A 25,747-nucleotide genomic window follows, 5' to 3' on the forward strand; every position below is an offset into this window, starting at 1 on the left:
ATCTATTTATTTGTTTTCATCTAATTGGCTTCGCTGGGAGGCTATGACTGCCTAGACTGCTCTATATAGAACATGACTGTTCATAATTCAGCTGCGAAAATCCCGAGAAAGAATTTCCTTCTTTTCCTTCCGATCAAGGCTTGTAATCAATTAAGTTTCTCAAACATTCTTTTTGTCCTCTTATTGGCTTTTTAAGTGGGAATTAATCATTCGTTGGTACTTTGCGTACACAACTTGGAACCAACTTTGGCATTGATTTCCTGACGTTTTTCCTGTAACCAAATTTCCTTCATGGAAAGAGGAAGCCATAAGCTCTGAAGCCGTGCTATCATTTCATGGTTTCATACAAGTGTATACCAGAACTTGCTTAGTCATGTCATATGTTGTTTGTGACTATTTCTGATACGTATATTCCATTTAAAGATTGCTGTTCTTGAAGCTGTTTACCCCACAGAATCAAATGGTAGTTTTGGGTTAAGAAAGGTTGCAACAACAAGCCAATATCTTCGAATCTTTCAAACAGTAAGAACCAGCAATTACTGAAGCAGCCGTTGTGACAACAGAAATGAAGTTATGGTTCTACTATTGCGGTTGGAAAAGGGGCACTGTACAGCCAATCCTACGTTTCACTTTCAAAGCTCTAACTTTAAATCTAGAATCTTATGGCCAGCAATGGTGATGACGACCAGAGTTGTTTGAAAATGAGCAGTTGTTTGAATGGTGATGACGTCTCTGTGGAGTGAGAAAGAGGGAGTCTGCAAAAGAAGCCAAAGTGAGGTCTGCAACTCTGTCCATATTATCGGAATTAAGAGAAACATTCTGAGATTCCAATCGCTGAATGAAACCAGAAATAGGTGGAAGGGCGTGGTATATACAGCAGCCTTTTTATTACAGTGGATGAGTGCAAGAGATAATTCATTCACTGCGAGGATCCCAAGAAGAAATATGAAAGCTTGTATGCCGAAGCATGCCAAGCAAGGAAAATTCCATTACAAATGGTGTTGATTCAAGAGTGTAGTGGTGTGGTTAAAGAAGTAAAGAAAACACACAAAAAGTTACCATGTGGTCCTCGGCTGGAAGAAGAGCTGGGGCATCTTCTTTGGTTCCAGAAACAAGAGGATTGTGGCAGGGCTATTTGATCTTCAAGGACATGAATGATTAAGCTGCGATTTGAAGTGCTAAGTAATTCGTAGAGATAAATGAGAGAAAGATTAAGAGTTCACTGCAAGGAGGCAACATCACATTTTAGGGCCGTCTTCTAATGATCGATTTTGATCGTAGTGCTCTGTTTTCTTTAACAGTACGTTTGTTTATCAAAATCTTCCTTTTTGGTAGTCTACATCTTGAAAAAGTTGTTAGAATCTTGATTCAAATAAAGAAACTAGAAAAGTAGTTTTCAAAAAATTTCAAAAGTGATATTGAAAAGTAGAAATCAAAGCAAATGACTCGGGAAAGAAAGCTTGAAAGAAGATAATTATGAAGCAGGACCCAAGAACACAAAATCTTAAGAAGGAAAAGAGGATGAATTAAATATACATGTATGTTGTTTTTAGATCAGGAAGCTCTTGACCAAATTCCTTTACTTGGTTGGATTTGTGACTCTTGAACAAAATAAAAAAAATAAAAACAAAACTAGCCCTTTTTGTATCGGGTTACAGGAAATACACAAGATTCCATCCATAGCTCCTAAAACTGGGTTGCCTTGGGATGGATGCCTCTTGTCTCCTTGCAGTTGGGGAATCTGCTCTCAAGTCGACACTCTTTGGTGTATTGCAATTTTATTAACTTTGAAAGGCGGGTTGAGGGACATGTTCCCCTTTACTGTAGATGCCTTTCACATCAGTTCTAAAGGTTCGGTGGCTCAAAATACTTGCTTTGTCAAAAGGCCTCGTTCTTTAGAGCTGGCCTTGTTGTGTTCATAGATACATACATATCTACAACTCTTCTCTTCTTCCAAATAATATTATTTCATTTCAGTTTTTGACTCTAGAGCAAAGGCATAGATGAGTAGGTAAACACTAGGAACGTCTCATGTATAATTGAATATGTTAAACTTCTAATGAGTTTGAAAGATCTGCTGCTCTCTTTCATTATAATGGAAAGGTTAACTAATGTTCTTATTATAGCGATAGCAAAAAAATATATAGAATATCATCGACATTCTAGTTTAGATGGTGGCTTGAAATTTACAGGATGTTCTGAAAACTAAAGAAAAAGTGTGTGAAAAAGAAGTAAAGACGAGTATTTGGAATATTTAGAGACTTTGATTTTCAGTTATGTAAATTATGCTGATTACCTACCAACGAAGTTGAATAGCTCCATTCACCTGTTGTCGGACTTGGAGACATGGTGGCGTGCATGCATCCACAGAATGCACCTTTCTTCTGCTTATTCTTGCTTCTAATGCTACCATAAAGATAATCCTGCAACCGAATTTTGGGTCGTTCAATGATCCTGCTCCTACTCTTGTTTCCTTTATCTTCATCTTGTTTCAGTAGCAGAAACTGTAATCTCTGCACCTCAAGTTGTAGCTGCCCAATTTTTTTGGACCCTCTTCTCGCTTGTGCTGAAATTATTCTTTTGCGGACATTTCCAGTTTCATCAGATACAATGGTGGATGCTCCATCGGAGGACAGGGTACCATCTTGTACATTCTTCATCAGTTTGCAATTTGCATTAAACAGCTTCATAACAGCAGCCTCCACTTCTTCGAGTTGCTCTTTCATGGTGTCATACTCCGCAGCATCATTGCCTCTACTCTGCTTTGAAAGCACAATCCGCATTAAATCTTGAACAGTTATTTGGAGGTTTGTCAATTTCTGCATGTCAGAATCAAGTCTTTCAAGAAGCTTCCTCTCTTTTCGTTTGTGGAGGGGAACTGACAATCTACTCGAGGTCTCTAATATGTCCACTCCAACCTCTTTCTCGACCAATGAATCAGTGGAGTGACGCTTATTCTGTTCCTTGACTACTACAAATCTGTTATAGTTAGTTGAGGAAGCGGCCATGTTGGGGGATTTGCAAACCATAAGATCAATGCCGCCATCCTCATCAGTTGCCTCCCATAACTCTACCATCTGGTTGTAAGCACCTAAATTCTCTCCTCTCTTTTCAGGCCCCTCACAACACTTGGCTATTTGATCAAGAATGATGTCCTTCGTCAATATTTCACCACTAACTTCTAACACTTTTGTCTTCGACCTCTGCAATTCATTTCCAAGTTCAATTTCTCTTCTTGGAGTAGTTGGCCTTGTCTGCTCATTATCTCTCACCCAACTATTTCCATACGTCGCTTCCTCAACCCTTTTCATTAATGTCTCTTGTTTTCTAGTAGAATTCAAGTTTTCCAGAGTCTCAAGTTTCACTTTTTCTATCACACCCATTTCCACAGCCTGGATTCTTCTATGTAAATCCTTCAATTCAAAACATCCATTGTGCAGTGTTGCAATCAGCTCGTGATATTTTTGCTGGTAACATTCAGAATGCGGGTGATTTACTGAATCCATATCCTGCGGCAAACAGAGTGAGTATAAGTTGCATACCAAGAAATAAAATAAAATAAAATAGCGCAAGAAAGCATATGACATCATAGACAGTGGCACGATATTTCCAATTTAGTAAGGTTTCAACTATATCTTGTTCCAGTTCACTGATGATTTGAATCAAGGAGTACACACTTCAAATCCAAACTAAAAACCAATTAAAGATTTCTGAAATTATTAGTTTGAGTTCATAGTGAGCTGATAACACCAAGCTGTTAAGAAAGTAAATATTTCTCAAGTACGTAACAACCTCTGGAGTTTTTCAAGCAACTAGCAAGTTCTCCAAACAAAAATGGAGTACAGCCACCCAGCATTTGTAAGCAGACAATATAATTACCTTTACGTCTTGTTTCACATATTTGTGAGTTTTTCTGTTCAGACGAGTATGATTCTCCAGATAGGTTACAGAATCGTTCAACAATGTGACTGCTGATGTATATTTGGTCAAATGAAATCCTAGTTCCCCATTTAGATCGGTCATGTTGTTAGTTCTCTCTCTCAGACTCTCAGTCTTCACATCTCTGTAATTACTTCTACTTTCGAGGTTCACGTATGCTTCGCCAAGCTCAAGAAGCTTTCCCTTGAATAATATTTCATGAACAGTTGAGATTTGGAGCTCAGCAAACAGTTGAGCAGCCTGAGTCTCACATATCTCAACCTCCATTCTCTTCTTCACTAGCTTGCCCCTCAATCGTTTCTCCCTACATTTATGCCGCTTGACATCTTCTTGCTTTTTTCCAAGTTCCATGTCCAAAGTACAGTTTAGTTCCCGCAGAGATGCTATCTCTTTGGATAGATGTTTGCTATCACCAGATAGTTTTACAAGTATGTTCTCTTTCTCTTTTATGATCGCTTTAGCCTCTTCACTCATAATGGTAAGTTCCTCCATCCTCTTATGCAACTCCGACTTCTCATTCTGTATCATGATCAGAATCTGTTCAGCTTCCAAAAACTCATGCTCTGACCTCTCTAATGACTTCCTGAGGTGCAAGTTTTTCAATTGTACATCTTCCAGATTGCCTTCCAATAATCCAACTTTGTCTTCAAGATCATTATTCAAGCAGTGAAGCTTTTCCAGATTTTCAGCAAGTTGTTTTCGTTCAAGATTTGCATCAGAAAGTGAACTCTCTAGAAGAGTGTTTTTCTCCAACAGTCTCTCTAAGTTATCGGTTACCATCTGCAACCGAGAAGACAGGACGGTCGTCTCAGACACAAGAGTGGTTTTCTCTCCTAAGAGAAGTTGACAGCATTCTTCCAATACCTTTACCTGCATTCGTTGGCTTTCTAATTCAATATGTAAATCTGAGATAGTATTCTCTAGCAGAGAATTTTTGTGGCACTGTTCTTCCATGACTTTCAATTTCTCCAAAAGAGCTGAATTTTCTCTCTTTTCCACCTCAATTTTTTCCATCATCTTTGACTTCTCAACATGTAGTTCTTTCACGGATGATCCAAAGCTCTCCGGAGCAAAACCAAGAGACTCGATCTGCTGCAACATAATCAAATTCTTCTCTTTGAGTTCACTAAGCTCTTCTTTTAGGCATAAAATTTGAATCTCAAGAGCATTCTTCTGGTTCAGTTGAAACTCAAGACTTGCTTCTAGCTTTTCCATATTTGTAGACATATTTGACATCTCATCCCTCAAACAGTTTATAGACAACTCTGAAGACAAGTTAAGGTTCTTCAGGATCCTTTTTTCCTCCTCAATCTTCTGTACTTCATCCTCTAGAACCTGATTTCGAGTTTCCATCTCCTTCAAGATTTGAACCTGAATCTGGCTATCTTCAGCCATTGAACTGATTTCTTCCTGAGATTTAGAATGCTGTTCTTGTAATCTTCTGAAAGCCGTTTCATTCTCTGCATATCTCAAACGCTCTTCCTGTATACAACCCCAGAGCCTTCCTAATTCCTTCTGCTTCTCTATTAATTCTACACTTTGTGAGCCTATCTTCTGCACCATAGAGTCCATCTCAGATTGAAGAATTTGGTTTGATTTCTGTAAATGAAGGCACCTTTCATTCGCACTGTTCAACTTTGCAACTCCATTAGCCTTTTCATCCTGTAGCCTTCCTAGCTCCTCTTGGGCATTACAGATTTGATGCTCCAGAGCAGCAATCTTCTCTGTGCAAAGATGATGCCTGAGACCAGCAGCTTTAGTTTCTTCAACTAATTGGGTGAGCGCTTCCCTAATAGTTAAGACTTCAGTTTGAGCTTCGTCAGCTTGCACCTTGTACCTCCTGGCATCCTCTTCTGCATGCACTACTCTTTCCTCTAGGTTTAAAATTATATCAGAGGACTCCCTGTATTGGGCAAGGGCAGCTTCTCTTTGAAACTCAACTCTTGAAATTTCCCACTTTAGTCTTTCAACTTCAATTTCGGCTTTACTTGCTCTCTCGCTGCTTTCTACACTCTTTTGAACACACATAATGCTGTCTTGTAGAGTACATAACTTATCTAAACATTGCTGGTATCTTAAAAGACTGCTTTCTCTTTCACTCTCTATCTTCGCAAGGGACTCTTTCAAAGCCAAGACCTCAGTCTCTGCCTTACCAGCTCGTTCATTTAAACTCCTCGAATCCTCTTGCGTACGACAGACTTCGAACTCTAATTTGGACAACCTCTGTAGGCTGCCATTATACTGAAGTAAACCTGCATCCTTTTCAGCTTCTAATTTAGCAAGACAATTCTTTAAGGATAAGATTTCAGTCTCAGCTCTGTCCACCCTCCTTTCAGACTCAACGTATACTTGTTTCTTAACATCATGGCTGCCATTATTTTGTATGTTCTCTTCTTTGGGATCCAGATCATGAAAATTGAGACCTTTTCTAGGCGTCCCATCTTCAAACTTCGAAAGGTTCTTGACTGCTCCTGAATTAAACAATTCATTAAGATGCTTCAACCACTTCTCCCTTGTCATCAAATTCGAGCCTTTGCTGGAAACTTGATTTCTTTCCCCAAGGCCAACATGAAACGATGGTAAGTCCAAATCATCCGGTTCCACAGCATCCAAATCAGAGGAGGTGGATTTCTGAGGCGTACGAAAATTAGCATGAGAAGCAGCAGGACTGTCGTCAGGGAGAAGAATGGATATGTGATTAGGAAAAGCTTCAGCCATTGTTCGATGAGCCTGGTGAAATACTACTGTTACGTGATCGTATCGTTCCGCCAATGCTCGGTATGCTCGGTAGAAGTCTTCGACTAATTTCATAAGCTCCGGACGCTTTTTATAATACATCTCAGCCCTCTTTGCAAACGAATCTGCATCTTCTTCAATAAGCTTGATCATCTGTTTGATTTTTTCATCCATGTCTGTAACCAAAAAAAGATATTTTTTCATCCAGGACTGCCAAGGACAAGGCCATAGAACACAAAAACGACAAAAGGAAACCAAACCATGGGGCAGTTGAAAGTATATGTTTAGATAAGAAATTTTCAGTTAGAGGGACAACAAAAGACCCACCTGAAAGATTTTCTTGAAGCCATTTAGAGGTCTTGGGGCTAATGTGGCTATCCCACCACCAAGAATACGAACGCTTGGAATCTGCAGCCGAGGGGGTCTCCATGGCTTCCTCACCTCACGCCCTCCACCACTCTTATGTCTCAACCCAGATGGAAATTTTGACCCAAAGTCCTACAAATGTGAACCTCAACCATTCGAGCCCAAGAATATAGGAACCTGGATCAAACCATTGTCTGTGGCCGCCTTATTATCTGAAGCAAGTTTTGAAAAGAATGAAACCCCAGAGCTTATCTTTTTCCATACTCAACTCAGAAGAAAGTTGGAGGTGAGGAATGAAACGTTGAAGATGAGAGAGAAGTGAGAATGTCCAAAAAAGTGGAAAAGAGAGTGATAAGTACCTGATGAAGATGATGGGTATTGTTCATTACCCTTCTTCCACTCAGTTGTTTGTGTAATCTACCTGATTTGAAACCAGCATTATGGGAAAACATAAGAAATGAAGGTTGGGAGAGGAGAATGAAGCGTTAAGTGGTAGAGAGAAATAATGGAGGATCAAAGAAGTTACCGAAAAGGAAGGTGGGGACTTAATTCTGGAATGGTTACGGCTGCTTTTGCTTTCCCTTTCATTCCACCATGTTTATTGGATTTCCTTGCTTTTTATGCAGTCTGCTATAAATATTTCAGCTTTTGCAAACACCACCGTTGAGGGCAAAAATTGGAAGCAAGGTGTCCACTTTTACTCCTTTACACAGAGTAATCAATCGCACATCAATTCCTTCATTCTTACTCAAATTTTATTGCTCAAAGCAGAAGGGGAAAAAAAAAAAGAATTTTGGGAGTAGCTTTGACATCGGAACGTGGGATGCAATGGAAATACAAATAAGGCGCCTGCGTATGATTAAAGTGTGAAGAGAGGTGGAATAATTATCAATTATTCTCCTCATTCCCTTCTTTCTCTTCCCTCACCCCTGCACACTTCACATTTCACTCAAATTTCACCGTTTACAGATTCTTTCATTGGCCTCTAAACAATTTGATTTGCTATTAAACTCCATGTTTTCAGCCAAAATTTAATTTACACATTGATTGGAGAGTGATCATCGCCAAATCATCCTAATTTTTCCATATAACAAAAACAAATCATCTTATATTCTATCGAGTTACTTTAAGATATTGTGAAATGCGTACAATAATTTTACCATTAATGTAAATTAAACACTTTTTCAATTTCACAAATCTAGCCTAAAAGATATATGGGTATCGCTTATTTAAATTTGAGAGAGAGGGAATTACCTAGTTAAAATGGCGTCATTTTGGGATAGCCCTTTGATGATAATTTTTGGACAAGCATTGAAAGCTGAGCACAAATCACATGGTTTTGATGTCTTTTCTTTACATCCAATTGACCAAATGATGTCATTTTGGATTGTCATTATCCCGTTAGGTCAAAACGTAGTCATTTTGACTAGAAAATTCTCTTATATTCATCCTAGTTTTGCAACGACATATTGTTGGACAGGTATGGTTCTTGGATTTTCTCTAGCTCTCACTTTAGTTTTTTTTTTTTTTTGTATGGGAAGGTTGTTGGAGTCTATATTGGCTAACTAAAAATAGAATCCTAGATTTGATCCATAAGCAAAAAAGTTGATGATCATAGAAGAAGATGGGCATCAACATGAAGTACTAGTGACGATGGCTGAGAGGTGGCTACCGACGACCAACACTAGGGCGCGAGGAAGGTGAGACAACATAATATAGCTTCCCCATTGTGAATAATGATGATGGGAACTCATTCATTCATTTTCATTATCTATTCCACCTTTCATTACAATCTGTCTCCTCATAACTTAGTTGCCCTAATAATCACATCAAACCCTCTTTCCTACACAATTTCATCACCTAAATAAAACCATCCTTCGTTGGAGCTAAACCACCTGCTTCCAATGCTTCCACTTCAAACGGACAAATATCCTTATTTTTCTGATGCGGACAAAGAAAAACACGCCATTTTCTTCTATTCGCATGATGCTGTTTAGGAATAGTATAAAGTTAAAAGCATGCAGGAAGGACACTCAAGTATTTGACTTTTCCGGTCGGATGTCTGTTCTTTACCCTTCCTTCCCTTGTCTCCCATCGTAGCCTTTTTACCTTTTTTTTTTCTTCTCAATCTTCTAATTGGGCCTAAAAGAAAGGCCCAAATTTGAGCCCAATGAGCCTGAGCTTTAACTCCGTCTAAACCAGTGAACCACTCGTGTACTCCCTTGCTCCCCAAAGCCTGTGCCGTTTGTTGTGCAGACATCGTCGGCGTTGTGGTCTCTCGCGAGTCGCCACCTGTTAAATTTTCCGTCAGCGTTGGCTGCCAAAACCATCTCACATCGCCATATTTTGCTTCACTCCACCAGCCAGGTGTTCGGATAATTGGAAATATGGCGACCCATTTCGCAGCCCAAATTAGGGGTTGGGATTGTTGCTTTGCTAGGGTTCGGGGGAAGGTGAGGAACTATGGAGGTGTGGTGCAGATCAGGGTGTCAGATGTTGTGGTTGAGGACGACCCAAATGCTGAAATTCTGCATTGGTTGGATTGCATGAGGTTGGCTCAAAAGTGTTATGACCTCTTCCCTACACCCTCATAGCTGTAGATTCCAACGCTTTTAAAATGTCCTCTCTACTGCTTTTTTTCTGAATGTAGAAAAGATTCCGCTTTTTTTAGCCTTACTGTACAAAATTTTGCATAGCAGATTGGTCTTTGTAATGATTATATAATAATAGGGAAGCTAAGTTGGTACTGCCTCTGTTTTGTTTGATGGAAATGGATAAAATTGAACAGAAATCAATGACAAATAGTTAATTAACAAACCTCTTTAGCATTGGATCACGCATATGTTTTCAAATGAAGATGTGGGATTACTGTGAGTACTAACATTTTCTCAAGTATTATTGTTTTCATTTTAGCTTTTCTCTTTGGGGGTGTTATGTGGAATTGATTCTTTATGCGTGAAGGATCAGTTTTGAGAGAATGTTATAGGGATTTGTAGTTCCAAGAGGATGCGCGGAGGATGAACAGTGAAAAAGTCAGAAACAAACAAGTCAATGTTGGTTGGAAACTGGAAAGAATGGCTTATGAACACAGATGAAAGGTAAATTCAAACTGCAAATTTGAAACCTCTCCGCTTTTGACCTCTGTCGTCAATGCAAAATTCCATGTCATTTTCTGCTCTCTGTTGTAACCTAGGAACATGGTCGCCTCCTATTGTTTCTCTTTTATTTCTAAGCTATTCATTCATCTGGTTCCCTGAATAAAGAGAATTTTTTCTGATTGGTTGGTGTTGTGAAACACTTCTGTTTGATATGTTAGGGCCATAGAGCACAATAGTTTAAGTTATCATATATGCCTACGGACCTTCTTCTTTTTCCTCTTTTTGAACCGATTCCTCTCTACCTTTAGAATAGGGATGTCGAACAAATCCAACCTCCTTTAAAACTTTATCAGCTTTCCTCAAACTATTTTGTTTTTAGTTGGTTCGAATATGAACCAGTTGAATTCGTATAGATGAACTTATTGATCAACATACTACGAGAATAGTAAACACTACAAAGACCTCCTTGGTGGCTTATAATGAAAAGCAAAGAGACGAAGGAATACCATTTATTTGATGGGGCAACATCTCCTTGGGCTCCTATCCAATCAAGAAATAGGTATGATTGTTCATCTTGGATAATTCAAATCGAATCAATTGGATGTCTAACTCAAACTTATATGATATGATCGAACAAATCAATAGAGAAAACAATGATAAAAACATAAGGACGATCGAAGTAACTTTGCTTTTTCACTGTGCCTATCTTAATTTTAAAGAGTTTCTTCCCCTAAGTTGAATTATATAACTTGACATTGAATATAGAATTTGCACCAAAGGGTTGAAGTACGGTTAAGAACAGTTAAAAATGATATATATATCAGTTAAAAACAATTTATATGAAAATTTATCAACATAAATAAATGAAATAATTGTGTGTTTTAGTTTTATAATTTTTAGCTATCTTGAGCTTGATTAAAATGACATTTTACACCTGAACCCGAAGGAGTTCTTAAAATCAAACTTCCGCAATTATTAAATGAATGATTGAAAAAATAAATTAAACCTCTTTAACCCACACATTACTTAGCAAAGTCCATTTTGTTTTGTGCGATATACTCAAGTTTGTATTGCTAATCCTTGGTTTCTGGCTTAGTTGGGTCATTAAATGAAAAGGCTCGAATCTTGTGGTGTTCAAAAGCCTAGAAAATCCCGTAGGATGTGAGGGCAGCCCAAAATTCCCTACCGACATCCGAAACCTAAGTTCAATAATGAAAAAGGGTGTCTTTCCCAATGTGGGTGCTTTTCAAAATCTCTTCTTTTCTTTGTTAACCCAGATGCATGAAATGTGAGGAACAAATTGCAGCTGAACACACAAAACAAAAACCCTAGAATTTGGCGGTGCATGGGCTCTATTTGAAACAACTCTCAGTTCCTTCAAATCAATGCTTCAATATTATGCGTGCGTGCTCTAGCATGTGTTGTTGTGTTAACAAGTAAAGATAAAAAGAATATGTGACAAAAAGTTTGAATCTTTTTAACATACGTGCTGAGAAGTAATTGTAATATAACGAAGAAATGAGAGAAATTTTGTGGGTTGCACTTACACAGACACAAGGCAAGGCAAGGCAAGGCAAGGCAAGGACAAGGACAAATTTTCTTCTGGCAGAAGATCAGAGAGATGAAGAGAAGGGATAGTACTATCCTACGTCAAAGTTCAAGCCTAGCTTTATTGACCATTCTGGAGAGAGAAAGAGAAGAAAGAAGTGGCGGTGGTGGGGAGAGAGGGAGAGGAGGAAGGGGGTCTATAGGCACTGTTAGTTTGAGTGGGTGAGCAATAGAACAAATACCCTTCAACAACTTGGGTCAGTCTTGGATTTTGGTTTAATTTTTTGCCTTCTTCACAACTCACGAGAGAGAGAGACACACAGAAAGCGTTTCTCTCCTCTGCATCTTTATTATTCTCTTCAAATACAACACTCCACTCCACTCCACTCCACTCCACTCCACTCCACTATGTATTCGCCACCAGCGCCCTCTTCTTCTTTCAACCTCATTCTGTTCTTTACCCCATAATTAGGATGCGAACACACCCCATATTCAGCCCGATTTCTGTCATTTCCCTCCCCTCTCTCTTTGTTCCCAAGCCCGGAAAATGAAATAATGCCGAGAAGCTGGGATTTTCCTTCTCGTTTCGATCTGTTTTCTCTTTGTCGACTAATAAAAACAGGGGATTGGGACTCTATCCCCACCCCCCATGTCACTCCAACTGTTTCCAGAGCTATTCCGTTGCTTCATCTGTTTCCTTTTGATTCTTTGAATTGAGGGAACCCACACACAAACAAAGAATTTATTGACGCATTCGAGTTTCGTTCTAATTCTTATGATTTCATTGATTTCATTCATATTTTAGTTCCTTATTTTTTGTTTTTATCCGCTAAGTCCTAATACCAGACACGTTAAGGAATCACTGGGATTTCCATTCTTCCCTTGGAAATATTTACATGAATCAGTGAAGCAATGAGAGATGGAAATTCAAAGAAAAGCAAGGTCAGAACTATGCCCATAATATTTCTTTGACTTCTGTCTGTCTCTAGTGTTTGGGTTTAGTTTGAAATTATTGACCTTTTCCTTTTCTCTTCGTTATTCCACCGAAGCTTTCATGGACCAAGACATTATTCAGGAAGTGGCTGAATATCAAGGGTAAATCAGAAGATTTCGAGGCAGACGATAGTGTTTGCGGTGGGGAATCCTTCTTTTCTAAACAAAAATTGCTAATTTAGTTCTTGAAATTCCCCGAAGCTGATATTACTGGGCTTTTGATGCCTGTGGAGGACGAGCACTCTGGTTTTTTGGTGTCTGCTCAAGATCCATAAAAATAAAAATAAAAAATAAAAAAAACTCAGTTTCATTTCTCCCTTTCAATGAATCCTCTCGTCTTTTTGATGTTCAAACTGAGGTGATGATGAACGGTAAAGAAGCTTTAACAACTTTATGGTTATCTTTTTCAGGTGGTCATGAAAAATGGAGGAACAGCCATCCGGAGGAGGCATGCGCCACCAAGAAAAGTCGAACAGGTTCAGGATCAAGAGCTCCCACATCATTATTTGAAATAAAGTATACTTCTTTTTCTTTTTAATTTATGTGCTCTTTCTATATAAACTTCAGAGGGATCAAGCAGAAGGAGTTTTGAAGGAATCCTCCAACGTAGTTTTGAATTTGATGCTCCACAGACCAACCATACGAGCAATTACAGGTATGATCGATTTAGTTGTTTTTCCAGGCAGTGATTCTTTGGACCAAGACTTTCATTTTGTCTTTAACTCTCTCTCTCTCTCTCTCTCTCTCTCTCTCTTTGCCCCCTTCTTTTCTTCTCTTTCTGTTTATGTGGACAGAATATTTGTAGCAACTTGGAATGTTGCTGGAAAATCTCCTCCAAATCATTTGAGTCTGGATGATTGGCTTCCGAGCTCAACTCCTGCAGATGTATACGTTCTTGGGTGTGTTCTACTGCTCCGAACTGGAATCTTTTTCTCAGACTTAAAGATTGTGTAATTCTTTTAAATGATAGGGAAGTTTGTTTTTTCTTTTGGTTCCCAGTTTTCAGGAAATTGTTCCTCTAAATGCTGGCAATGTGTTGGGAACAGAAGACAACGGCCCAGCTAAAAAATGGCTTGCTCTTATTAGAAAGACTCTGAATACTCTTCCTGGCACTGGTGATGGTGCTCGTTATCACGCATCTTCCCCGCTCCATGATTTATTCACCAATATGGATGCCGATTTTGATGTATCAACAAAGCAGAAGGCTTTGCCGTTCTTCCATCGACCCTCATTTCAGTCCTCCAGTCATAGCATGAGAATGGACAATAACATTTCAACACAAAAAACCCAATTTGATCGACGATTTAGCGATTTTGATCAGGTTATGCTTGGGCATAGGCCAAGTGATTATGATCCACATTGCAGGTGGGGTTCATCTGATGAAGATATTGAACAGGGTGACTCTCCATTTGTCTCCCAATATTCTCCTATTTCCCACTGTGGTTCCTTCTCCATAGATGATAGGGATAGACAAGCTGGGTGCTCAAAGTATTGTTTAGTTGCCAGTAAACAAATGGTCGGTATATTTCTTACCGTGTGGGTGAAAAGCGATCTCAGGGACAACGCCCGAAACTTGAGAATTTCTTGTGTAGGGAGAGGATTGATGGGGTATCTTGGAAATAAGGTAAGACTAAGCTTTAATTTCTTTACTTTATTCAGATTTAAGAACCTCTTGTGAACTGACTGAAAGTGGGCCACTATTTATCTCTGGTGTTCTAGGGAGCAATCTCAATTAGCATGTCATTACATCAAACAAGCTTCTGCTTCATTTGTAGTCACTTATCCTCCGGGCAGAAGGAGGGCGATGAGCATAGGAGGAATGCTGACGTTATGGAGATACTGAAGAAAACTAGGTTCCCCAGAATTAGTGGCATGGAAGATGAGCTCTCCCCTCAAACAGTTCTTGAGCATGAGTAAGATTATCCTTCATTTGCTATCATATTTCGGTGATTTTAACCTTACAGAAATTCTGGTTTCTTGTTTCTCTCTACGACTGAATCAAACTTCAATGATCACTTTCTTGGTCTAGTCGGATTATCTGGCTGGGTGATTTGAATTATAGGATTGCCTTGTCTTATTTGTCTGCAAAAGCTCTTGTCGAGATGCATAACTGGAAAGCACTGCTGGAAAATGATCAGGCAAGTTCCATGTTAACTAGTATGGTGAATTAGCATATTTGTGTCCGTTTTGTTGAAGAATTTTGTAGCGTACGTTTATCTAACAACTTATGAAACTGAGAATACAATGGTTCATGTTATCAGCTGAGGATAGAACAAAGATGTGGACGCGTCTTTGAAGGATGGAAAGAAGGGAAAATCTGCTTCCCCCCGACCTACAAGTATTCCTATAACTCAGATAGATACTCGGGAGATGCTAGGTACCCAAAAGAGAAGCGTAGGACTCCTGCTTGGTAATTTCTCTCTTCCCTGTTGAGGAGAGCAATTGTTATGTGCTAACATTGTTAGCCTTTCATCAATTCCATGACTTATGAATGTGGATTTTTTAATTGAAGGTGCGATCGAATACTGTGGTACGGTAGGGGTCTGAATCAATTGTCTTATGTTCGTGGAGAGTCGAGATTCTCAGACCATAGACCAGTTTGCAGTGTGTTTTTGGCTGAGGTCGAGTCCCTAACTCCTAGCTGGATAAAGAAGGGTCTGAATTATTCCAGTACCAAGATTGAAGCTGAAGAGCTATTGCCAAAACACGAATGGTTATTCGGGACATAATTTCTTGGGCTGATCTTCACGACGCACAAAACTTCAAAAGAAAAGACATTTTGAAGGGGGGATCCAAATTGTTCCTGTAAGGTAAATATCTGAAAACCTCTGTCATAGAATGCCTAGTTTTGAAATGTCATTTTCTAGTCATGTTTCTCATTAAAAAATTTAGTTGAGATCTTTTGCACTGCTTCTCTTCTCATTTGTAATTTTGGTCCCCATTCTGCAGGTGGGCACTGCCAAAAGTCTTCTTTGTCTCCATAATTATGGAGGTGTTTCTAATGCCTAGAATCCAAAAAAGAAGGTTGCTCATTTACATTTTTTTTTCCATGTCGGTTCATCTCCCTTTTCCTCATTGCATTTTGTTCATCCATATTTCAGGTAAAACTCACGTTGATCTTTCTCACCTGAGCTTTACTTCATGACTTCAACTGGCCCGAACATGATATTTGTAGCAAGGTAAGAGAAAGCTAATGTTTCGCTGTTGCTCTTGAGTCTTGATATATTAAATACCTTAAATCCACAATACTACCATGAATGAGTATTTGGTGTTGGTTGATTGTATCATATGCTTGAATCGCTGACTTCATGACTCAAAACTCATTGCTCTATATCTCTAACTTGAGAAAAATCAAGACCTTGACAGTTCAAGACTTGGAAAATTACTGCTTTTTATTTATTTATTTTCCTTTTGCTCCATTCATGTTCTTATTTTATATTCAGGACAAATGAAGGAAGAGAGAGGGGACAAGTCCTTCATGTCTAAATCATTTGCAGTCCCTTTGGAATGAAAGTTCTCTTTGGGGGAAGGAAGGGTTGTAGAGATAATATAAGAGCTTCACACAATTAGGACACTTTTTCCTGTTTTCTTCTGTCAAATATTCTATTGTTATGCAAAATAGAAAAGAAAAAAGAATATGTACAGATGGCATCAAACTGCAACTGAAAGTGGGGAATTAAAAAAAAAAAAAAAAAAAAAGCTCTATATCCATTCATGTGGGTTTTGATTTTGGTGAGAAATACTCTTATTTTGTCTCCACTTTTGTTTCCTGCACTGGGCATTATGATGGCTGAATTTCCTTTCACTTTTTTATGCCAAAACTAAAGGCCTCAACTTTCATCTAAGCACTTAATCTTAGTACAACATGAATTCTTAGATTCCCTTCCTTTCTTCCACATGAATTGGAATTTGGAAAGAGTCTCATTTGGACCATCACTCATGGGGAGTGGTCCAAATATCTTCTAAAATTCCATTTAAGAATACATAATTACTATCTTTGAAGAACAAAATTCAGGAAAATTTGCAAATTCAACAGCAGACTGACCCAAAATGAAAAAGAAAAAGTTAAAAAGGTCATCAATTGGTGAATGCATTGGGTGAAGGGTGAAACCAAAACTGTCACTGCTACTTCGTTAAGGAACATTAAAAATGCTCACTGCACAAAAAGACTAGCGGACTCCATTCTGTTTTTCACCAAAACAGCCCAAGAAAGTTGCCATTTTTTTCAAATTTTTTTGCCAAATGCCATCAGAGTGTCCTCAACCCTTCATTTATTATTTATGTTTTTTTATTTTTATTTTAGCAAACTGTATGTGACCCTACCCCTTTACTCTGTAATCGTGACCCCACTGCATTTCCTCCCCCTCTGTCTAATCTTATTCTCGCATTTACTGCCTCCGTCGTACTCGTAGCTTTACCCGTCTTTTCAAAAGGACCTGTCTTTTTCTCCCCATTTTCTTTCTTTTAATAAGATGGCTTATTTAATGTCAGCTCACACCTTCCTTTTAATATCTTGGAAGAAAAATGAGACCTCTCAGAAAAACTAAGCAGTTTGGAACCTCTTTTTACTTCTTTAATTGCTGCTTTTGAAGTCTTTCTTTTTCGTTAATTTGTTTTGTAGAAGTTGTTGAAAAAGTCGTAAGGTACGGCTGTGAATGCTTAGCCATTCAGCTATGATGGCAAAGTACATCCCATCATTCAATTAGGAGAGAACCTCTTGTTGTTGATATGTAATTGAATCCTTACCTTTGTGTGCAACAATCCCATAAGAGAAAGAGATGAATGTGGAGACATGTTTTATCGTTTAGTCTGATCGAAACCCAACTTTCTCAGTTTTAGCTTTCGAGGATTCCGAGCTGGAAACGGACTGTTTTTACAAACTTACGTTTCAGTGATATTTACTCTTACAGCTTGCTTTACGTGCGGTAAAAACTGCATTAAATAGCACCCATATATTTACATGTAACAAGTAGTATACGTGTTAAGTGAATGCTATTGCTAAAACTTATATGATATGTCGTTTGCTTGGAGTCCTAAAATTGCAGCCTTTCAGCTTCACAATAATAATCACCATGTCAATAAGCAAACATATTGTTTCATTTAGTTTTTGTTGTTGGGTAGAGTGGTATTATATCATTTGATTAATTGATTTCTGGTTTATTCTTCCAAAGATTGGATTGATATTTCTTTTGTTTTAGGGTCAGCTCTGTAGCCCTTTGTTCTTAAATATAGCTAGTTTTCTTTGTTTGCTAGTTCTATTGCTAAATGAGATGAAAACTAAATATATATATATAGATATACATGTCCTTGCCTTGGCTAGCTTCTAGGCTTAGTACAGGCGCGAGCTTGCTAGGCTTTGTTCCCTCGGCTAATCAATTGGCTCCACCTCCATGATTTGGAATATACATTTTATTGGATACGATATGCTATTAAATTATTTTCCTAGGTTGTTTTCTTCATTTGTCTTATATCAGCTAATGGGTTTGTTTGCAGAATAATTTAATCCTACACCAATATGCTTCCTGATGTGAAAACGATGGCAGAATATGGATAAGTAGCAGATGAGATTGTCCCTTAACATCTGAGCCATATGGCCACACAAATGCCCATCTTTCTGCCCTTTCAATCTTTGCTCTTAACTCGAGAGAGTTGTATTCTTAAGACACGTCAATGCCATTATTTGTACAAAATCATTTGTTGATTGAAAAAAGAATAGACATTATTTATAAACCAGCAACCGAGATAGTTAAATGATTTCTCCCTCATGCATTTACTTGTCGAGTCAATTTTATGTACAGTTTCCCTTAGCTTAGGCTGCTCCCCAAACCAACACTTAGTGCAATTATTTGGGCTACTAAGGACTGTCTAGGTCTTCGAAGTCTTTGGTTTGAATACAATACAACCTATACAATTATTCATACCCTTTTAAATATCATATTATCTAACACAAAACAATAATGCATTTGTGTTTCTTCAAGCATTTGATTGGTCAAGGAGCAATTAAAGAGTAGCAATTTCGCAGCTTTTACGTGTCAATATGGAGCTTAGTTCAATCAACCAGAGGATTTCAATTATTTCCATTAAATAGTTTAGTGTGTTTCTTTATCTGAGTGGTTGTGATTTAAAGACACAAATTGGGCCACAGGTTTGAGATAGCATTGATAGACAATACAGTAGTAAGTAAGCAGAATGTGGGTAGCATCATGAGGACCAAATAATGCACACACTGGGAAACTTGAAAGGTAATAATTGTTAATAGATCATGAAAATGGGTGTTATAAAAAGACTTGGTCCAAACTTGAAACTGATAAGATCCTATGTGCACGTGATCCCACGTGATTTAAGCACGAACATGCATGTACAAATATGATCACAGCCAGTGGTTAAGGTTGGTCCAAAAATGGAACTTATTGCAGAGTCGCGTTGAATTTAACACAACCCCATAATGGAACTCCACAGAGGGAGGCATCACTGTTTTCTCCCTTCCGTTAGTTACTGCAAAAGGGGGTTTACTTTTTAAGTTGGGTTTGTGTGAGAGGTTTTCAATGTCAAGCACTTGAAACGTAGGGACATCATTACGTTGTTAAAGGAAACACTGTCCAATGTTGAATTTATAGACAGACAGGAGTTAACAATACGACAATAGAGAAAGTATGCAAAGTTCATAGTCAAGAGTCAAAACAAAAAGCATTTGAATCCGGGGTATCGGTAAGTTAAAGCTTTTTTCAGACGTTAATTCTGTTTTGAGGGATAACGTTGGGTTTGGTCCAAATTCAAAAGTTTATGGTGGTGTGTGCCTTTACTTGTGAAAGACGGCGTGTGATTGTCAATGTCAGTTGGAAGAGACACGGGTGAACTCCCAAAGTGAGTGATAATGAAAGAAAGAAGGGTGTTCCCAATTACTCCACGTGCAATCCAACAAATCCATATTTTTCCAACAGTTAAAACACAGAAAACACTTGATTTGGTTCACTGAATCATTCAAGTTTTTCTTTTGTTAAGACAGGATTCAGCAACAATTCTGGTGCCTTCTAAATTTCTGCAAAAGAAAAGCAAGTCAGCTCCGAAAATAACATACACATATATGGGGACTACGATTCGTCCTTTTGAGTTGTGAAGTATGATGATTTCAGGTCCACTGCCCTCTGTGGTTAATCATTTGCAGTGAAGTGTCAAATCAGCAATCACCCTCGCTGATACAAACCTCTCACCATGACAGTGTGGATAAAGTAGGTAAATACCATTGGATATATCAATGGCTGCTTGTTGGATCTTTCTGCTCTCTGCTTCTTTGAATTATCGAACTAACAACACTCGGCCATCACCCAGCCGTCTCAGCTCAGCTGGTAGAAGTTTCACATACAACAACAAATTCCTTCGTTCACTCACTGCAGGAAGAGGAATTTAGTGGTTGTGTAAGTAGAAGACGCATGAAGAATACCTTGTTTTTTTTATTATCATGATCAGTGTGAAGTAGGCTACAATCTACTTTATAAATTGGTTTAGTTGTGGGATTTATTGCAAAAATATTAAGCATTATACACGCATTTATTCATTTAACGCGCAAGGAAGAATTTACTAGTTGTGTAAGAAGACGCATGAAATGATTTGTTTCCAAGTAAAAATAGATCTTCTGCATCCTCTGGGAAGCAATCAATCTTTCACATTGCTCTGCACAGAGAAGTATGAAAGCAAGAATTGTAAACGAAGAGGATTTTTCTCTCTATGAAGCGGCTCGGAAAGAGCAAATATATTTGACACAAAATTATTTCCCTTTTATCATAACCATCAAAGGATCAGGGTCATTCCTTCTAAAGTACGCAAGAATGTTAATCTAAAATAAACGAACATAACAAACGAGGAAAATGAAATACAAGCAAGCTGCCGCCCATGCATCAACAAATGTCTTCTGAATTGATTGGATGTAACTTTTAAAGGTCAGGCATGCCCTTCCCGGTTTTAGCATCATAACTTTTCTCCAGTACCACATCCATTGGAGTATCCTTAGGACCAGCTGCAAATCAACAAATCAGATCGAATCAAAAGGAGCACAAGTAATACGATTACTGAAGGAATAAATTCAAATAAATTTAGAGAACTGTATTGAATTGCATGTGCCATAGTTCCATGTTAATGTTTCGGTCTTCACACCTTCAGCAAAGTACATATATTGGGGCTGTATGTTAAGCTAACGTGAACCAGACTGTAAGGTCTTAATTTCTTCTGACCAAATTGACTAGACCGAGTGATTGAGACATCAAATGTAGAATTATGCATGAAGTCTAAGTTTCATCAAAGATACAGTGGCTAACATAGAATTGTTGAGTCACATTCACGTATTCTCTCGTTTGTTTTTCAATAGTATTATGAACAGTACTGAAATCCTTCACACAAGTAGTTCTTTTGTTATTATTACTTGAGAATTTTTTGTCACTATTGAATTGATTTCAATCCATTATTAAAGAAGCTCAATACCTGCTATACGGAGAAAGAGAGGACAAGATAACCTAGCTAAACAATGCAAAGAATAAAATATTACAGCTGGAGTGAAACGATAAGCAGCCAAAAGAATAAGATATACAGTTCACAGCTTAGTCAGTAACATTAAGTTGACTATTTTGAAATCCCCTCAGGTTCATAATAGCTCTGTGAGCAACTGTTAAGTTTGGTTCACATGGATGTCTAAACTGATTTGGTCGGAAAAACTGGTGTCCTGGGGTATGCAAGGGCAGATCTATACCATATAGGTCGGAGGGCCAAAAATTAACATTAGTGAATCAGTAGTTGCACCACCTGAATATCCCGAATAGGTTTAACCTTAGAACCTATCATCAAGCCCATGGTCAAATGGTAAAGGGAGCAAGGAGTCATAGTCCCCCCAAAATTTTGGAATTTATGCATACAGGATTGGACAACACAACATATTTTAATATTATTCAGTCATGTATATGAGATGGTGGCCCCCAAATTTTTTAAATATTTATTTACATATAGAGCAATAAGTTGGGGTCCCAACGCAAACTTATTATTATTATTATTATTATTATTTGTGAGCCGTCTAGAAAAGTTAAAAAGCCAGGATAAAGGACTTGATCCAGAACCTTCTACGGCCAAAAGAAGAGCAATTCGTTTTACTATTTAGCCTCCCTTTTGACATTAACAAACTGTATTAAATAGACAACACGGCGGAAAACCATTACCCAATGCACTAGGCTGGTAAGGAGAATTTCAAACTATTGTAGTCTAATCTTAATTAATAAAGAAGAAAAAATTTGTGTGGGAGCCACAACAATGATGCCTCTACATGTTTAAAAAAAATTTAAATACATGGAGGGACCAACATCCCATATTCAGGGATCAAATTTAAAATAAACAAAAATACACAAATTCCAAAAGTTTAGGGGGCATCCGCGCATGGGCATATGATCTACACGACTTAATGGTTGAGCCGTGTTGGCTTTAAGATGGTTGCATGCAATGAGTTTTCATTTTCTTTTTCCCCCTTTTCAATTAACTTCGCTCAAATCTTAGCTGCATACCTAGTTCATTTGTTATTTGTTGATTGATATAGCCAAACTATTTGCTAACTGATAGAACCTTTTTCAGAAACAGAGCCGATGGAGAGAGCTCCCTATTCTCTCGTAATAACAAAACTACCCAAAATGATCAGAATTGGCCTACTCTCCTCGCACTAAATGAGACATAATTACAACTTTCCCTTGCAGCCCCTATTACACAACTACATGGGCCCCAGTCTCATAACAAAAGCTCTATCTTACACTCACAGATAAGTCCCACCATCGGCAGATCTCCATTTTACTACCATAAACTTTCAAAATGGAAGGTCAACTTCTATGTTTACATTCTGAAGCTATCTACTAAGGTTCATGGTTGTACCTTTATAGTCTTGTACATTGTGGCTATAACATGCCAGACGGAGCAAGCATTTCAATACTAAGCTACTCTAACTGTCATTTTATCTGTTAGAGAAGGAATATAACCAACTTGACTGCACGTACCTTTACCATGAAATATACTATGAATTTCTTTGAAGTCCATTTTCATCTAGGTGTTGGAGAGAGCAAGGTCTGCTTCCATCACTTTTGTAATGGTCCAGATCCACCGCTAGCAGATATTGTCCTCTTTGAGCTTTCCCTTTGGGACTTCCCCTCAAGGCTTTAAAACGCGTCTGCTAGAGGAAGGTTTCCACACCCTTATACCACACCCTTATAAATGGTGTTTTGTTTTCCTCCCCAACTAATGTGGGACATTACAATCCACCCCCCTTCGGGACCCAGCGTCCTCGCTGGCACTCTTTCCTTCCTCCAATCGATGTGGGACCGCCACCAAATCCACCCCTTTGGGGCCCAACGTCTTACTAGCACACCGCCTCGTGTCTACCCTCTTCAAAAAACAACGATAAGGCTAGCACATCGTTTGGTGTCTGGCTCTGATACCATTTGTAACGGCCCTGATCCACCGCTAGCAAATATTGTCCTCTTTGGGCTTTCCCTTTCGGGCTTCCCCTCAAGGCTTTAAAACGTGTCTGCTAGGGGAAGGTTTCCACACCCTAATACCACACCCTTATAAATGGTATTTTGTTCTCCACCCCAACCAATGTGGGACATCACAACTTACCCTTCTTGAAGACCAATACTAATGGAAGCATTCAGTAGGTGGTTTTTTCATTGAGTTTAGTGTTACAAGAATGACTAAAGTAAGGAAGAGAAGATGGACTTGGTGCAATAGGATTATGCCTATAGTAGGTGTATGAACTGTTGTTTGCTTTTCTTGGGCCAAAGGATGTGGGGCCTAGGAACAACGATCGATGAAGATGAAAAATAGGCCATATTAGCTCACTTTTCAGAGACCTAATATAAAAATAAATAAATAAATAAGGTTTTGAAATAAAGAAGACAAAGAACTTTTTAATATTGTACTCAATTCAACACGTTTACAACAGCTCTATGCACCTTGTTCACAGAACCTAGTAGACAAAGAAAGAGGGAGGGCAAAAGAAAAACAGATGTCTAAGTAATGATACAATCAGCATCATAAAAATAAATATGCAGTTAGCAGCATAGTCCGTCAGCCTACTATACTAACAAAAAGGGCATGGCAACAGCTAACCATGGTATCCACTAGAACATCTATTTTTTGAGAGAGCTCATGTGAATATTTGCAAGCACTAAACATCAAATTGGCTCATTGATGACATGCCTAAACATGCTCTAACCTTTACATCCAAAGGAATGGCAGGGTGACTCCCTCCACCCCCACCCACATTGTAGATTGAGCATAAAGAAAAAAATCCATCCATGTGTATAGCTTCAAACAAGACTCAACTCAGACCACAGCTCTTGATAAGAAAGAACAGTACATCTAAATTATTATATGATTGAGTAAAATTAATTAGAACATATAATAACATGGAAACACAAAGGAAAGGCCAACTACACAGAATTGCGATGGAAGCACATCAGAACATGTAAGTTTAGCAAAGAACAAGAAAAAAAAATTTCTAAATAACAGCAAAGTGAATAGATAAAAATAAAAGGGGCAATAGACTTTAGATCAGTACCAACTGTAGGTCTGGGAGTAGTCCTTATCTTTAAGATTTCTGGACGAGGGATTATAGATCCTGAGGCTCCAATTCCTCTTGAAACTCGTACTTTAGAACCATCTTCAAGATATCTAACACCAACCTTACAAGGCTTCCTGCAAAAGAATAATGTTTGACAATGCTCTAGCACAAGGAAAACATCACAACCCATTAGCAGTCATGGATAGTGTCCAAACCCTGTTGCTGGATCAACAACTTGAACATTGGATACATGGAGAGGAGCTTCAACCGTAAAGATTCCACCTTCATGACCTTGTCCTTGTTTAATATGTTTCTTCACCTGTATGAAGCATAGAAAAGTGAATGACAGAATAAATCTGACACACTCATGTCATGTGCAACTGCTGAAATCATAAAAATGATAGAGATTAAAATCGATGAAGGGAAACATACAAACAACAGGAGTTATAAACAAAACTGCTAGAACCATAAAATAGCATTCATCAGAGCAGCTGCAGCTGTAGATTATACATGCTGGTAAAATAAATGGAAAGTGAAATAATAACACGATTTTCAACTTAATGACATCCTACTACCCTTGAATATCAGTGGACTATAGACATTGATTGAGTGGCAAGTGTTGGGGAAAATGCTTCTCTAGTTTCATAAACATAAAGCATAATGCTGCCATTCGTTAGTTCCATTTGAATTGGCAAGCACAAAGTCAGTTTCATAGGCCATTACTTGAATTCAATATTCAGCCCCTTTCTGAACCTTGAAGATGAAAGTGAGTTGACTTTACAGATAATCATGTGATCGCAAGACCTCAATGCAGAGAGAGAGAAGGATATGAGGAGGGGGGAAAAGGCTTAACCCTAAATCAAAACAACCAAGCAAATCATTTGCAAGACTTAAATGCCAGCATAGCTACATTATCAGACAAGTGCAAGAGGGCCCAAGCACAGCAATTGAACACAAGAAAGCTCAACTCTAAACCTCAAATTGTCCAATTTGGCAAAGATTTTCTTACCAGGTTTTTACCCTCAACAATAACCCGATTTTGAGTGCGAATGACACGCTTAATAACACCAGTTTCTCCTTTATCCTTGCCTCTAATGATCATCACCTATGAAAAATACCAACAAACACGATCGTCAGAGAGAGACCTAACACATAAATAGGAGAAAGTAAGGTATATATCTTTAAAATGTTTCCCTCACATTATCTCCTCTAAGAATTTTCCAGTGCCTAATAAGCTTTTCAGCAGCCTTCCAACCCATTTGAAACTAATGCAAACACCAAGGCCACTGCTGCCAATTTCTGCACAAGTTACCCCAACAATCTGCAGTCCATCGTTCAGATTATGAATTTCTATACTTTCACTACGTCATAGAACATGAATGATATATACTGAGTAGAAAATTACAAGCAGATCCCAGAGGTTTGTAGTATTCAATCAATGGCAAGAACAAAAAGAAAAAAAAAAAAAAAAAAAAAAAAAATT

At 38.3% G+C, this 25,747-nt stretch overlaps 3 protein-coding genes and 1 long non-coding RNA gene across 8 annotated transcripts in view; 2 read left to right on the forward strand and 2 right to left on the reverse strand.

The window, feature by feature from the left end:
* Positions 1-2,090: 2,090 nt before the first annotated feature.
* LOC111491366 (protein NETWORKED 1D-like) lies at positions 2,091-7,885 on the reverse strand. 3 transcript variants are annotated; one of them, XM_023140275.1, is made up of 5 exons: positions 7,568-7,885; positions 7,401-7,458; positions 7,003-7,253; positions 3,880-6,851; positions 2,091-3,509 (listed from the first exon to the last, which is right to left on the reverse strand). In XM_023140275.1, exons 3-5 carry the CDS (start codon positions 7,103-7,105, stop codon positions 2,271-2,273), a joined length of 4,314 nt encoding a protein of 1,437 aa, XP_022996043.1. In that variant the 5' UTR covers positions 7,106-7,253; positions 7,401-7,458; positions 7,568-7,885; the 3' UTR covers positions 2,091-2,270. The 3 variants fall into 3 exon arrangements, with proteins under 3 accessions (XP_022996043.1, XP_022996042.1, XP_022996040.1); XM_023140274.1 differs by having other exon boundaries at positions 7,401-7,462; XM_023140272.1 differs by lacking the exon at positions 7,568-7,885 and having other exon boundaries at positions 7,401-7,560.
* Positions 7,886-9,502: 1,617 nt separating this feature from the next.
* Positions 9,503-10,320, forward strand: LOC111491599. Its single transcript, XR_002719722.1, has 2 exons — positions 9,503-9,592; positions 9,955-10,320. It is a non-coding gene; the product is annotated as an uncharacterized LOC111491599 (long non-coding RNA).
* Positions 10,321-11,969: 1,649 nt separating this feature from the next.
* Positions 11,970-16,420, forward strand: LOC111491362 (type I inositol polyphosphate 5-phosphatase 4-like). 2 transcript variants are annotated; one of them, XM_023140268.1, is made up of 13 exons: positions 11,970-12,629; positions 12,737-12,821; positions 13,091-13,156; positions 13,248-13,335; positions 13,475-13,579; positions 13,680-14,304; positions 14,400-14,593; positions 14,710-14,818; positions 14,942-15,090; positions 15,193-15,490; positions 15,630-15,704; positions 15,782-15,859; positions 16,124-16,420. In XM_023140268.1, exons 1-10 carry the CDS (start codon positions 12,600-12,602, stop codon positions 15,407-15,409), a joined length of 1,668 nt encoding a protein of 555 aa, XP_022996036.1. In that variant the 5' UTR covers positions 11,970-12,599; the 3' UTR covers positions 15,410-15,490; positions 15,630-15,704; positions 15,782-15,859; positions 16,124-16,420. The 2 variants fall into 2 exon arrangements, with proteins under 2 accessions (XP_022996036.1, XP_022996035.1); XM_023140267.1 differs by having other exon boundaries at positions 12,604-12,629; positions 13,248-13,579.
* Positions 16,421-20,414: 3,994 nt separating this feature from the next.
* Positions 20,415-25,747, reverse strand: part of LOC111491363 (50S ribosomal protein L24) — a 6,164-nt gene continuing 831 nt past the window's right edge. Inside the window, exons 2-6 of one of the 2 annotated variants that reach the window (XM_023140269.1) lie at positions 25,464-25,585; positions 25,274-25,369; positions 24,480-24,583; positions 24,262-24,398; positions 20,415-20,694 (exon numbers count right to left, since the gene is read on the reverse strand). In XM_023140269.1, the coding sequence (XP_022996037.1) occupies positions 20,612-20,694; positions 24,262-24,398; positions 24,480-24,583; positions 25,274-25,369; positions 25,464-25,523 (480 nt within the window). In that variant the 5' untranslated portion in view covers positions 25,524-25,585 and the 3' untranslated portion in view covers positions 20,415-20,611. The remainder of the gene's footprint in view (positions 20,695-24,261; positions 24,399-24,479; positions 24,584-25,273; positions 25,370-25,463; positions 25,586-25,747) is intronic. The other variant, XM_023140270.1, reaches the window with a different exon arrangement.

The sequence above is a fragment of the Cucurbita maxima genome, unplaced genomic scaffold, assembly GCF_002738345.1.
Source record: "Cucurbita maxima cultivar Rimu unplaced genomic scaffold, Cmax_1.0 Cma_Scf00016, whole genome shotgun sequence".
Taxonomy (NCBI): domain Eukaryota; kingdom Viridiplantae; phylum Streptophyta; class Magnoliopsida; order Cucurbitales; family Cucurbitaceae; genus Cucurbita; species Cucurbita maxima.

Excerpts from the sequence above, each read along its gene's own strand:
- LOC111491366 (XM_023140275.1), bottom strand. The coding sequence starts at position 7,105 with ATGGAGACCCCCTCGGCTGCAGATTCCAAGCGTTCGTATTCTTGGTGG. Across the intron at positions 6,852-7,002 it reads GCTTCAAGAAAATCTTTCAG|ACATGGATGAAAAAATCAAA; the intron begins GTGGGTCTTTTG and ends TTTTGGTTACAG. Across the intron at positions 3,510-3,879 it reads ATGTGAAACAAGACGTAAAG|GATATGGATTCAGTAAATCA; the intron begins GTAATTATATTG and ends TGTTTGCCGCAG.
- LOC111491362 (XM_023140267.1), top strand. The coding sequence starts at position 13,097 with ATGAAAAATGGAGGAACAGCCATCCGGAGGAGGCATGCGCCACCAAGA. Across the intron at positions 13,580-13,679 it reads GCAGATGTATACGTTCTTGG|TTTTCAGGAAATTGTTCCTC; the intron begins GTGTGTTCTACT and ends TTTGGTTCCCAG. Across the intron at positions 14,594-14,709 it reads CAAACAGTTCTTGAGCATGA|TCGGATTATCTGGCTGGGTG; the intron begins GTAAGATTATCC and ends TTCTTGGTCTAG.